This window comes from Chanodichthys erythropterus, chromosome 15, assembly GCF_024489055.1.
Source record: "Chanodichthys erythropterus isolate Z2021 chromosome 15, ASM2448905v1, whole genome shotgun sequence".
NCBI lineage: Eukaryota > Metazoa > Chordata > Actinopteri > Cypriniformes > Xenocyprididae > Chanodichthys > Chanodichthys erythropterus.
In genome coordinates this window covers 39,520,553-39,534,908 of record NC_090235.1, presented here as the reverse complement: position 1 = coordinate 39,534,908, position 14,356 = coordinate 39,520,553, and the positions used below count along the sequence as shown (strand labels likewise).

At 37.5% G+C, this 14,356-nt stretch overlaps 3 protein-coding genes across 3 annotated transcripts in view; 1 reads left to right on the top strand and 2 right to left on the bottom strand.

The window, feature by feature from the left end:
* Window positions 1-2,114, bottom strand: part of LOC137037191 (retinoic acid receptor beta-like) — a 695,067-nt gene extending 692,953 nt beyond the window's left edge. Inside the window, exon 1 of the mRNA XM_067410999.1 lies at window positions 1,706-2,114. Coding sequence (XP_067267100.1) covers window positions 1,706-1,823 — 118 coding nt within the window. The 5' untranslated portion in view covers window positions 1,824-2,114. The remainder of the gene's footprint in view (window positions 1-1,705) is intronic.
* A 7,666-nt stretch (window positions 2,115-9,780) lies between these two features.
* On the top strand, window positions 9,781-10,956 carry LOC137037190 (transcription factor Adf-1-like). Its single transcript, XM_067410998.1, has 4 exons — window positions 9,781-9,910; window positions 10,045-10,308; window positions 10,443-10,568; window positions 10,703-10,956. The coding sequence occupies exons 1-4, from the start codon at window positions 9,781-9,783 to the stop codon at window positions 10,954-10,956; spliced, it is 774 nt and encodes a 257-aa protein (XP_067267099.1).
* A 663-nt stretch (window positions 10,957-11,619) lies between these two features.
* On the bottom strand, window positions 11,620-13,673 carry LOC137037189 (uncharacterized). The gene is made up of 3 exons (XM_067410997.1): window positions 13,369-13,673; window positions 11,893-12,724; window positions 11,620-11,670 (listed from the first exon to the last, which is right to left on the bottom strand). The coding sequence occupies exons 1-3, from the start codon at window positions 13,671-13,673 to the stop codon at window positions 11,620-11,622; spliced, it is 1,188 nt and encodes a 395-aa protein (XP_067267098.1).
* Between the last annotated feature and the right edge of the window lie 683 nt (window positions 13,674-14,356).

Here is a 14,356-nt window from a genome sequence, read left to right as displayed (position 1 = left end):
CCACAGATGAACAGTTTTATCAGAGCAATTAAAAGGTGCAATGTGTAAATTTAGCGGCATCTAGCGGTGAGGTTGTTAATTGCTCAGTCCACCACTCACCCCTCCATTTCGCAAGCTATGTTGGCCGACACAGGACAAAGATGTCGTCTGAGACAGAAGAGAGTAGCCAGTCAAGCAATGAGGTTTCTTCTTCTAAAAAAGCAATCAACTAAAACTACTACTACTACTTCTTTGTGTGTATTCACCGTAGTGACGATGCAAGATGCCTCTAAAAACACCAACGAGGAAGAAGAACAATCACATAGTGATGAAACGTGCTCTGTAGAGCAGTTTGTCTATTTAGGGCTACTGTATTAACATGCAGGTGCAAATTTCCTGGAATGTGGCCGGTGTGTATGTAGATAGAAATGGCTCATTCTAAGGTAATAAAAACATAACAGTTCATTATTTAAGGTCTTTATATTATATTGCATTTCTGTCAATAGATCCTTAAATTTACACACTGCACCCTTAACAATACACACTAATGATGGTCATTTTCTAATTCACTGAGATGCAAAACATGTTGTGATTTATAAAGAATCTGTTGGCCTATAGAAAATTATTTAATTACTTATAGCTGCTTAACCAAATAACATAATACATAAGATATAATGATTTGTGAAAATTATGCTAAATTCCATCACATGATACTATAGTACAGATTTTGTTTTATTTAAATAGTTGCATTTTTAGCCTTGGGTGAGATCAAGCAGGTCTGGGGAAAGTTCAAGTTAGAGCTAATATAGAGAAGACAATATGATTTGAGTCATACAGTAATTCAAATATTAGTCACATTGAGTGAATGGGTTGTGGTACTGCTTCAGTACCGCATGAACGTGGGCATCTCAGGGAGCTTGAGTAGGCTGTTGATAACGTCAGATGGCTGCCGTCTGATCAGGGCCACTTTGCTTTGATTTGTGCCCACTGAGCAAATATGACAGTGAGCATGCACTCAGTGCTATTTTCATGAGGGTCATGAGGACGTAAAAATAAATAATGCTTTTGATGGTAAAGGACCAAACAGACGTTTGGATGACTTGTGCAGAGGATGTACTTTCACAATAAATGAGCACACAAGCAAGCTCAGATAATGTTTTTTTCTCTCTAAATGTTATGAAGTTAGCCATGTTTAAATGTTGTTTTTGTGTATATCTTTATGTGTGTGTGCGGGTTGGGTCCGGGTCCGGGGCCATGGGTGTCAAAGTAATCAGTAATGCATGGTATCATTTATAATTGTATCAAAATTTGTCATAGTAAATATCATAGTAAACATATTATAGTAAACATAGTTTGTCAGGTGTGTGTATAGAGCAAACCTTTACAGATATATTATATACCATGTTACTGAATGATTACCAATATCATACATGGTATTTTAAAAATGTCATGGTACATGTCCAAAATATTACCATGGTAAGTGATCAACAAAATAGTATTACCATGGTAGAGTGATTGTAATACTATGGTACTGTGACATAATACAACTGAACCACCGTGGTAGATAGTTTTACGATGGTACTTTTTGTTATGGTTAATTATTAGGCTATTTTATTCAAATAAATAATTGCAAACGGCAATTAAAGGTTGATTTATCACGAAGTAAGCGCCATGCATATGAATCATTATAAAACTGATAATAAGGGAATAAAAAAAATAGACATACAGTGTTTGGTGCGTCGGTGTTGCCAGCTGAAGCACGCTTTGAGCGCTTTCTCCTGCAGCATACATGACGAGGAACTGGACGAGTAAAACTCCAGCATGTGTCCCGACAACACATCCATACAGTCAAACACTATGCACTTTATTTCACTGAAGAATAAAATAATGCGATATCAATCTGGTTGTCCTTCAGTTGTTCACAGAAACTCCATCAAACTCTCACTGTGGTATGGCACGCGCGAATCTCTCTGTTTCCACACAGTGACCAGACAACAAAATAATGCGATCCATTCCGATTTTCACTTGTGATTTTCCTGTTTTTCCAGAATAAAAATGATCACTAAAAGGATATAAATATGGTCCCGCTCGGTGTTGTGACCGGTCCCGTTCCGGTTAGTGACAGAGGTTCTCGGTAATGATAGATGGTTTTATAAATATATAGCGTTTGAACACGCGATGACGGATTTCGGCTCTTGCCTGCGTGAAGCTCATTTCCTACTAGTTCATTCCGTCACAATGGAAGATTGAGTTGCCTAATATATGCGAGTGAACTTTCTGTGAACCCTTCCGAGGCTGCTAACCTTCAAATGACCCACACTAGTGTGACATCACACACGCACACACACACACACACACACACACACACACACCAGCTCTGCAACACAGGAGAGGCTGAGATTAGAAACATAGCTCAAAGCAGCTTTTCCCTCGAAAGAATATTCCTTACACATTCATATTTTCCTGAGTTACAACTTCACAGCATTGAGCTGAACAGTAAAGAGTAACTTAAGGCTGCGAACTCTTACACACCTGACAAACTATTATTATTATTATTATTATTATACAAATTATGATACAATTATAAATGATACCATACATTACTGATAACAGCAAAATAAAAATATTCATATAGAAAATTACAGAAAATTAGTTGAGCGGCTGAAAATTAATACTTTAATATAATTTACTTAAAGGCATAATAGATTTTCATATTAAAATATCCAAAAAACACTTGCACAGTGTTATTTCGTTCAGCTGTGTAGGCTACTTACATTATCCTAAATGTTTCCAAGAACTTTTAAATTCAGAGAAATTCACAATTTTAAATGGTGCCCGCCCTTGTAACTTGTAGCCTGTCAATAGAGTCTGGGAACGTGACGTCAGCAACGCATTGCATTCTGGGACTTTATGTCACGGACAGTACAGTAGAGACTGGGAAATAATGGAGGAAGATGTTAAAATTTATATTATACAGTTAAAAACATATTAGAATGGTGAACGCTGGCTGTGTTATTAACTATATGCATACTGACCAGCGTGGAAAACGGATGTGAAATGGAGCGCCATTTTGTCCCATTCTCGGGACGTTATAAAAAGCTTAACGTGGCGTAATGCTGGCGTAATGTAAGATCATACTAATAGCCCAGAATTTGAACGAAACGCGTTTAATTTCATGTTAAATGTTCTCCTTCCATAGAAACTATGTACAGCAAAGCAGATGAGCCCAGAATATGAACAGAACCCATTACACGTTAAGTCACTGTCCATTAAGTGTTTTCTTTATGAGAGGAAAATGCTTGTGTTAAATGTGTTGCGTTCATATTCTGGGCTCATCTGCTTTTCTGTAGTAAACACCAAACTAATAAAGCATACTAAGTTTTGTTTGTCTTAGTAAATTAAGCCACGTTAAGCATGCTATAATGTCCCTCATTTTCTGCCTTCCAGCTTAGAAACGATACAATGGTGAAAGTGAATCTCAATGAAAATAAACTTGACCTAAATGTGGCTTTGTCACTTGTATTTATTACAGATTCATAACTTCTGATCTGTTTGACTATGTACGTGCTCACGCCATTAATAATGTACGAAAACTCGTTTAGAAATGTTATTTGTGAAATAGCTCATTGCGATCACTCTCCGTTCATAAAGCAGCACATCTTTGATTAATTGTTAAGCTTCTCTCTGTAAGAAATCATGTATTTATTCCATTTAGGTCCAGTAAAACTTACTTGGTGTAGTGACTCCACAATATAATTCATTTCAGAGCTGCATCACAGATGGTCATGCTGTAATGTTATCCCTTAATGCTACATGAGGAAATCAGGGCGATATGATATGCTGGCTGAGATCAAACTATATTGTGTTTATTATTTTATCTGGCAGATATATCGGTGCCACTTAGTTATTAAAAACTGCAATAGAGAAATCACTTTGGTCCTGTGTGTGGTCCGATAGAAGGCGCCAGTATGATTTCTATGTGTGTGTATATAGTGTCCTGGCCACACGACTGAGCGATCAAATGAACACAAGAGATTAAAATATTAGTCCATTTATTCTTAGCAAGTACAAGCAGCTCTTTAAAAAAAATAACGTAATTACAGTCGTTTCTTCATCTGGTGAGTTGTATTTATTGTCATTGTACGCTCCTGAGCGTGACCTAAAACATGGCGGCGACTATCCAGAATGCAACGCGCAGTGATGTAGTTTGCCAAGCTCTATATAATATCTGCGTTATCCCTGGTTTCCTTGTACTGCATAGTAACCATGGCAACAGACGCGGACAGCTGTGTAACATTAAAGAATATTACGGTGACCGGGAGGAGACATGTTCAGTTCACTTGGTTTTGTCGTGGCCACGAGATATTAATTTGTGGGAACGTGATAAGTCGTGGCCACGGGATATTAATTCGTGGGAACGTGATAATAAGTCGTGGCCACAAGATCATATGTCGAGGGAACGATATATTTTTCTCGTGGCCACGGCTTCATTATGTTGAGGGAACGACATCCGTTTTGTAACCTGTGGGAACCATAGACATCATATAGGTAGACGCCCTATTGGCCGCTGGGCGCTGAGATTTGCGGCCGCCATCTAGACCGGTTGTACTCCTAAGCTGCGTCCCAATTGATCACCTACTTATAGGCTACTACGTCCTAAAAGCATTTACTGTTTTTGTAAAGAAAAAGTACATACTTTTGAGTAGTAGACAAGCTTTGGGACACACTACCTCGTCATAACTGCGTCTTTAACGGACGTTCTGTCGCTTATTTACGCAAACTGTAACTGTTTAAACTACCCTAATCATCTTGTCACAGTTAAAATCCTCCACATTGATTTAAATTTATTTTCCTACCGTTTCGGAGAGAAATGTAGTCGCACGTTGATCTGCCAGTCATGGGTCTTTCATGCAGAGAACTCTCCTCTACTTTGCATAATGATGCATTTAAACGTTAATGACCAAACGCATCGTTAAATTCACAATGCTGTTGCAGATGAAATATAATGTGGATAACATTTAATAAATATCTTTTCGTCAGGTTATATTGATTATTAATTATTCAAGCCCCTTTATCTTAACCGCTCTGCTTAACCGTCGGACCTCGCAAGTGTTTTCCACATAACTTACTATTCAGATCAGAAAGAAGTTCGAAAGCACTTGTTAGAATGCGCTCAATGCACGAAACTTACTTTTAGCGTTAGGTAACGTTGCCTATTACCAACACAATCCAATCTGAATTTAATACATAGCCTACATTGTTCGACCGGACATAATAACTGTTATTTGAGTCTCGTGATATCAGGAAGCAATGTATACACACATGACGCAAAGCGCAAATCTGCTAGTATTACTGAGATATCTTATTTTACTGCAACTATCTGTTTCTGCTTCTTTATCATATTTATAGTGTGTGATTTAAAAATTACCTTATATCCTACATCACATATTTTGATTTTGGACGTCTGGTCACTTTATATCTCATATCAGAATATTATATAACTGTTAAGCCTACTATGAATATTAAAATACACTGAGCAATGTGTCCTGTATCACAGCTACATGAATGACCTTTGCAACAAAAAAAAACGCATCAAAATCAGTCAGGTATTCATTGAGATATGATTAATTAAATGCGCTGACAGCTCATTGCACCTGTCAAACAAGTTACACTGAGTGGAGCTGGTGACCGGTCCAAGATGGCGGCTCCACGGCTCGTCCATGCCAATAGGCAGTAGCGTTCGATAGGGCGTCTACCTATATGATGTCTATGGTGGGAACCGAATCTTCACAGCTACATGGGCTTCTCCTTTAACCCCGGTCATAACTGGCTTTGTTATTTGTTTATTTCAGTTTCTCGTTATTTGTTTATAGCATTTTGTTTTGTTGTTTGCTATCTGAAATTATGTTGATATCAGGAATGCATTTTCAGATATCAAAAATGAACATTTTTACTAGTAGAAATTCAATTGTTGATATAAAGAACTGACATTTCAACTAGTGACAATTGAATTCTTGATATCAAAAATTTGCATTTTTACTAGTAACAATGTAATTATTGATATCAACAAAGAGAGTTGATATCTGAAATTGCTCTTGCAACTAGTTAAAATTCAATTACTGATATCTAGAAGTGCAATTTTTACAGGTAAGAATAGCTATGGTAATGAGCTAATGAATATTAATGAGATGTGGTTTTCGCATAATCCTCTGTAAGCCAAAGATGGAGGAAGAACATCCGTCCAGAGAAATGGCTCCTTTATTTTTTCGTTTAGTTAATAAAACATAAAAATTATATTATGGCTTGATTTTTTTTATTTATTTATTTATTTTTTTTTGTTAAAAAAAGTAGTTTCATCCTGTTTGTTTTTATTGGCCACGGGGTCCTTCGGAGTATTAAGGGAAAAAAATGAACAAGGCATTTATGTATCATTTATTTTACCATTGACATGAAGATAAGAAAAATAACCTCATGTCGTTTTTCATGTTTATTTTTGTTTTCATTACACTTCCTAATGCATCAATGGACTATTTTTTTATTGTTCCATCCATGACATTTACATATGGCTCTAATACAGAATGTGTCGTCATCGTGCCCAAATTCGTGCCGGTGTTTCTCTTTGATTAAAGACCTGTGCATTATAAAACAGTGAAACGTTATTGGCTACTGAACATTTTTACTGTACATTTTGATGTATTATGTACACCGACACCTTCTCATATGGGATAGCCTAATAATGAGCTGAAATATTTGCAATCTCTGTCCAATGGATGCGTAAATATGGCATGATAGCTACACTGTAATGTGCTAATAACTTGTATTATTTTTATTTACAGTAATATGTTGTCCATTAACTTGAAGTATTGGGCCACATTGGACAAGATGAATGATAAAGTCTTTTTGAACCTCTTTCCTATTCCCGTTGGCCATTTTAATGTCACATTAAATATAACACTGGATAACTCGTCTGATAGTCCAGTTGCATAATATATTTGAATGAAATATGCATCTGGAATGTCTCTCAATTGTAGTGGGTTTGGAGTGGAAGAGACAATGATTTAATAAGAATGTAATCTTGCCCATCGTGTTGTCAGCCTGTTATTATTATTGTTATTGTCGTTGTTATTGTCGTTTTACTTTATAATTATAATGTTTACTGAAAACCTAACAACGGTAGTATCATAAAATAACTAATGAATGCTTTATTCGTAAACTTTTTTTTCTGTTTTGGTAAAGTGCCTCTACTGTTTCATTACATTGTTATCATGAAGTGTTGTTTTGGTGATTGTAGTTTACAGAGCTTTTGCCTGCAAAACTACAGAATAGAACGGAATCGTGTATGTTATGTTAAAAGAGATGAATAAAATTGTCTCTTCATTTTAAATGTAGGCCTACAGCAATCATGTCTGGAAACTTGACAAATAATATTTTATTGGGGCATGTAAAAGTGAAAAAAAGAAAAAAATGGTAGAGAAAAGATTAAGGTTAAAGATTCCTTATCATATGGCCCCCTCTAGTGGCCAACATTAATATCACAGCCTTACTCTTCCAGGTGAAATGGCTGTTTTGAATTTGATTTTACACTCACCACCAGCATCATAAATTCATAAAACTCAGCATGTGTGCTCATTTATTGTTCTCCATGTTTACAAAGTTTTTATAAGTTTGATATACATGTGTTGGTAATGGGCTGTTCGTGCTCATACAGTAATGAAATGACCAAATATTAATTTAGCGCATTCCCAGTGTCCGTAGCTGTATCCCTTCTTGACCTTACCCTAAAATGGGTGTCTTCTGAGTTAGAAAAAAAGTGCTTCAGAGAATTATTTTAAGCATGCAGTTAAGACATTTTGATGCATTCCACATAGGCCTACACAAAAAGTAATTGGCCTAAGATTCATTCTATTTGCCCTATATAAAAATATAATTATTTTATTTGCGATAACCCGGAAGCCTGTTCTCTTCTTGGACGAGTACAGTTTAAATCCGTGGGAACAGACTGCAAAATGTGAAAATAGCTCTAAGTGAAAATAGCAACAGAATCTATTTACACTAAGTGAAAACAGCACCATTTCTTATATGCTACTTACACTAAGTGAAAAAAGCTAAATATTCTATTTGCCTATAAAAAAGTATTCTCTTTGCAATAAGTGCACATAGTAGTCAGATGGTATATTTACAGGCTACTTATAAATGGTGTCAGATAATATTTGTACATTAGTGTTGTTGTACATTAAACAGTGCAATAATAACAGACAGGGACATGCAGAGAGTTCCTCAGGGGCAGGGGCTCAAATGTAAAAAAGGGGCAATGTAAAACATATATATATATATATATATATATATATATATATATATATATATATATATATATATATATATATATATATATATATATATATATATATATATATAATGTTATGTTTTTGCAAGAAGGCTGTATTTATTTGATCAGAAATACAGAAAAAACTGTAATATTGTGAAATATTTTTACAGTTAAAATAATGGTTTTGTGTTTTAATATACTTCAAAATATATTGATTTATGTGAAGCAAAACTGAATTTTCAGCATCATTACTCCAGTATTCAGTGTCACATGGTCCCTCAGAAATCATTCTAATATGATGATTTATTATCAATGTTACAAACGGTTGTGCTGCTTAATATTTTTTATAACCTGTGATACTTTTTTTCCAAGATGCTTTGATGAATAAAATGATAGAAAAGAACAGCATAAATTATAGGAATAAATTATATTTAAAAGTATATTAAAATAGAAAACCATCACTGTAAATTGTAATCATCTTTCACTATATTGCTGTTTTTGATCAAATAAATGCAGGAGGAGTTTATTAAGAGACTTTTTTCATAATGCTGCATAATTATCAAAAATGGTAACATAATAAAGTCTTTCTTTTCATGTCACCATTTCATCAGCCTACACTAATAGGCCTGTAGGTGGCACTTGGGCTTCATTAACTATGATAGTTTCATAAAAGAGTAAACGGTGTGTATCAATATACATAAATGCACTAAATGAATTGAGCGGTATACTTCCATTATTGCGAATTTTGGTGCTGCATGGTGCAGTGCGTTGTAGTCAGTTTACATCCATTTTGTCAACGATGCAGTTAGACTTATAAAATGCACAAACCACAGAAATAGGAAGTCTTTTTAATTTCTTAAGTTCGTAAGTTCGACACTTTTCGAATATCTTTATTTTTACATCTTCATTTTTATTGAAGATAAATGCCTTTCCAATCTGATGGATGGGAAAAGGAAGTAGAGCGAGTTCGGCAAAAGGCGGATTTGAACCTCTGTCAGTTTGCGTCAAAACTATTTTTAACGCGCCTTACCAACACTTCGACAAGCCGTTTTGACTTTTATTCATTCCCAGGATATCAATTGTTGATATCAAGAACTGAATTGTTGATATCAGGAATTACATTTCCACTAGTAAAAACTTCATTCTTACTAGTAAGAATGAAGTTGTTACTAGTAATGCTGCGTTCACACCGAACGCGTCTGGGGCGTCTGAGGCGTCTGATTTACATGTTAAGTCAATGTAAACGCGCGTCTAGGTGTCCTGCGGCACGAATCGGCCGTTGACGCGCGAATAGCGCGGCGCGAATTGAGCGTTCACGCGGCTGACGAGCGAATTGAGCGTCTGACGCCCAAACGCCCGAGTTGAAAAATCTGAACTTTGGCGTAAATTCGCGGCTTGTTAACCAATCAGGGACTCTGCTTTGGGAGTTACGTGTTTATGACGTGATCAGCGGTGCACTGGAGACCAGAACAAAGATGGAGGACAAGTTAATAGTTGCGGTGTGTGGCCACCCTGAATTGTACGATGTAGCATCATATTTTTATCGAGACAGGAATAAAAAGGACCTTGCCTGGAAGAGGATAAGCGAGGAAATCGGACAATCTGGTAAGTTGTAAAACTTTTTGCATGATTTTAGCCGTTGATACTAGACCACCTGCAAGCTAGCAAAAGCCGGCCGGCATAACCGCGCTAAATTGCCGCTACTAGTTTCCAACTGACGAGATGATGTTTTTATTCAGAGGATCTGTGCAGAAAGCGATGGAAAAGTCTGAGGGACACATATTTGAAAGAGAGGAGAAAGGAGACAGAGAAAAGGAGTGGGTCAGCAGCAGCAGAGTCAGCCAAAAGGTGGAAGTACTCTGCGGTCCTGTCCTTCCTCGACCCCTTCGTCTCCCCGCGGGAGACGAGCGGGAATATGGAGAGTAGTGACAGGACTGAGCAGACCGCAGGGTATGACCACCAGAGTCAGGCAGAAGCAGCAGCAGGGCTATGGGAGACAGGAGGTGTGTTTACAAGTGTAGCCACACAGAGAAAAAATATTGTGTATTTATGTATTTCAGGTGAACAACGAAAGGATTTCTCTAACCAGTATAATATGCAAATGCGTTGTATTAAATATGTATTATTGACATGGCAGAGCCCGCTGATTCTTTGGAAGGCAGTGAGCCTGGGTCACCTCCACCAGAGCCCGAGTCCCCTCTGCCAGAGCCTGCTGCTGCTTCTCCTGCTCAGGCTGGCCCGTCAGCTGCTGCTGTACCCACTGGTGTGTACAGGCATTTATTCTTTTGCTAATATGCTTCCAATAAACAGTATTCATTTCTGCTCAATTGAGTTATTGCTCATTTGCACTGCCTTATTTCAGATTTTCAGTTAATCTTTTCTGTGAACATTTTACAGTACCACCATCGAAGAGAAGGAGAAGGCCTCGGGAAGAGTCTGTGAACTTTGAAAAGGAGCTGTTAACAGCTCTGAGATCCAGGCCTCAACCTCCTCCCTGCTCCGAGGATGAGCATTTTCTTTTAAGTCTGCTTCCGTCCCTGCAGAAGTTGCCGCCTCAGACGAAGGAATTCGTCAAATTTCAAATGCATAAATTAATTTATGAAAGCAGCACTGTTCTGCTTAATTTGGAAACATTGGATCCTACGGAGTAGATTTTTTTAAATTAAATGAGGCAGCAATTTCTGCAGGGAATGAAACAGACTTTGTCTCCTTTCTCCTCTTTAATTTGTGTCCCTCACTATCCCATTGTCCCTCTTCCAATGAATGGTCCTTTTTATTCCTGTCTCACATGTAAATAGTTTAAATGTTTTTTTTAATAAAGTTATTAATGTTAATTTGTCACATGTAAATAGTTCAAATGTTATTTTTATATTATTAAAGTTATTATTAATGTCAATCATTTTTATGTTTTTATTAATTCTATATTTGTAGTGACCAAAAGTTTGGTGTGGCACACAACAGAGTAAACCATTATATATCTCACAGGAAATTCCAGTCTGATTTAAAAAAAATAATAATTTTATTTTTTCAGTAAGATTAGATTACTTATGGCAAACATTTGTTTATTTGTACTATGTCATATTGCAAAAACACACAGTATAGCAAGACAACAAATAATTGTTTCTTTTTAAACAGACCTGTGCAAAAAATTATTTAAAGTTTTACTATTTATCATGTTTTAATCACTTCACCTTATCAACTGTTGTGGATAACCTGCCACTCAGCAAACGTTAGTGTTATGTGACAGTTATGAATAAATAAATGTGCATGTTGTGATGGAGCTGACGAAGCCTGGAACCGAGGCAACATCAGAGTCACTTTAGAACCTCCTGATAAGTGCAAGTGAGTTGAGGTGCAGCCATTACCTGCAAACAGGGAAAAAACAAGAGAATAACACATTATAATACAAGGTATGTTTATAAAAGAGATATAACTATATATAGTCAAGCTCTTTGTAGTTTTGTGGGTGGCTCTTAAAAGAGCCGTTGTGGGTCAGTCCATGGGAGGACATGAGAGAAAAATTATTCAGTGGGCTGCCATGAGACTGCTCCCTCCGCAGAAAAGTGGGCCATAAAGGTGTCTCTCACTCGGAGTGCCTCTCTGGAGGAGTTATTGGCTGCAACCCGTCCCAGACCTGGCAGCGGCTCCTCTCCGGTGGCCACAACCTCCCTCACTGCAGGTGCCTGTCTCGCTGCTGAGGACCTTATAAAATTGTGGAGAACACATGTCGCCTTCACACATTTCTCCGCAACTTCAGGGTGGACCTCAATCAGGCGGCGGTACAGCCTCCACTGCGCAGACAGCATCCCAAAGGCATCCTCCACCACCAGCCGGGCACGGGAGAGGCGGTAGTTGAAGATGCGCTTCTCTCTGGGAAGGACACGCCCAGGGAATGGACGCATCAGGTTTCTTCGCAGCGGGAAGGCCTCATCTGCTACAAAGACATGGGGCTGGGGTCCTCTGTGGTCCACTCCGGGTATTGGATGGTCAGGTGGCAGATGGAGTGTGCCACTACGAAGCGCCTGACCAAAGGCAGAGTTGGCCAGTATCCCACCATCGCTCGTCCTGCCGTATCCCCCGACATCAATCACCCGGAAGCGACTGTGTGCATCCACAACCGCAAGGAGAACTATAGAAAAGGTTCCCTTATAGTTGTGGAACTGGGATCCTGAGTTGGGGGGTGCCTTTAAAACGACGTGTTTGCCGTCCAGTGCTCCACAGCAGAGCGGGAAGTTCCACCGCTGATGGAAGTCCTCCGCAATGGACCTCCAGTCATCTGTGGAGGGCACAGCCATAAACTCCCCCACCAGGCAGTCCCAGATGGCAGTGACCACGTCGGGGATGATGCTGCAGACTGTGGAGACCCCAACCCTGAAGCTGTTGGCGATGGTCCTAAATGAGTCCCCAGTGGCGAGAAACCTGAAAAAAACAGTTATAAATACTATAAATGTACTTGCACTTATATAGTATTAATTAATAATTATATGGACTAATGCTTAATGTTGTACTTTACCATATGCTGAGATTTGTTTGCTACAGCAGCAAAACAGTTTATAGATGGCACACTAAAACCACTATAGAACAATACATTTACTAGTACATGCATATTGATTACAGATAGGAGTACCTGGACATGAAATCCAAAACTTTTAATGATAAATAATGATAATAAATTATATTAGGTCAAATTCATAACAAAACACAAATCTATTGATTACAGATCAAAGTGCAATTATATATATATATATATAATGCACTTTGATCTGTAATCAATGTGTGTGTGTGTGTGTGTGTGTATATATATGTATATATATATATATATATATATATATATATATATATATATATATATATATATATATATGTATATATATGTATATATATGTATATATATATATATATATATATATATATATATATATATATATATATATATATATATATATATATATATATATATATATATATATATATATATGTGTGTGTGTGTGTGTGTGTGTTATTTAAAGTTATACAAATGTTAATTAATCCAACCAGAAAATAATATATTAGTATTTACTGACCGAAGACAGATGGACAGGCGCTCTGCAGCTGGAATTGAGCGCCTGTAGTTGGTGTCCTGGTACGAAATCCGCGCACCAATGCGGGCCAACAGGTCATCAAACTGGGACCGAGACAGATGGAAGTACCGCTGAAAGCGGCCGTCATCCAGACGCAGCTCCTGGAGTAAATGGTGAAACTCACCAAACTGGGAGCGTCTCTGGACAATCTCATGAACCCAGACACGGCGAGCCCGCCGACGCCGCTGATGGGCTTTACGAAGTAAATAAATCCAACCTACTCTCTCAGCAACATCCATATCCGCCATTATCAAGCAAGGTACCGTACCGCGCCAGGCAGAAGCTCCTCCCATGACGCGAATTCGCGTCTGAACACACTTTGTTTGACGCGCGAATTGAGCGAATTTTACGCGCGTCTGAAGCGTCTGACTTCAAAATGTTCAAGCGTCCAACTAGACGCGTCTGGCGCGAATTTGACGCCCCAGACGCGTTCGGTGTGAACGCAGCATAAGAATGAAGTTGTTACTAGTAAGAATGAAGTTTTTACTAGTAAGAATTAAGTTTGTACTAGTAAAAATTGTATTTCTGATATGTAAAATTGGAATTTCAACTAGTAAGAACTCAATTCTTGATATCAACAATTGAATTTGAATGGCAGCCTATGGTGACATTTCACTAGTGAAAATACAATTACAGATATCAAGAATTCTAGTTTTTACTAGTGGAAATTCAAATGTTGATATCAAGAATTAACATTGTTACTAGTGGAAATGTAATTCCTGATATCAACAACTGAATTGTTGATATCAAGAATTACATTTCCACTAGTAAAAAACTTCATTCTTACTAGTAAGAATGAAGTTGTTACTAGTAAGAATGAAGTTGTTACTAGCAAGAATTAAGTTTTTACTAGTAAGAATTGTATTTCTGATATGTGAAATTGCAATCATGTCATGTTCACTGTGGTTTCACAGGAGACCTGCAGGTGACA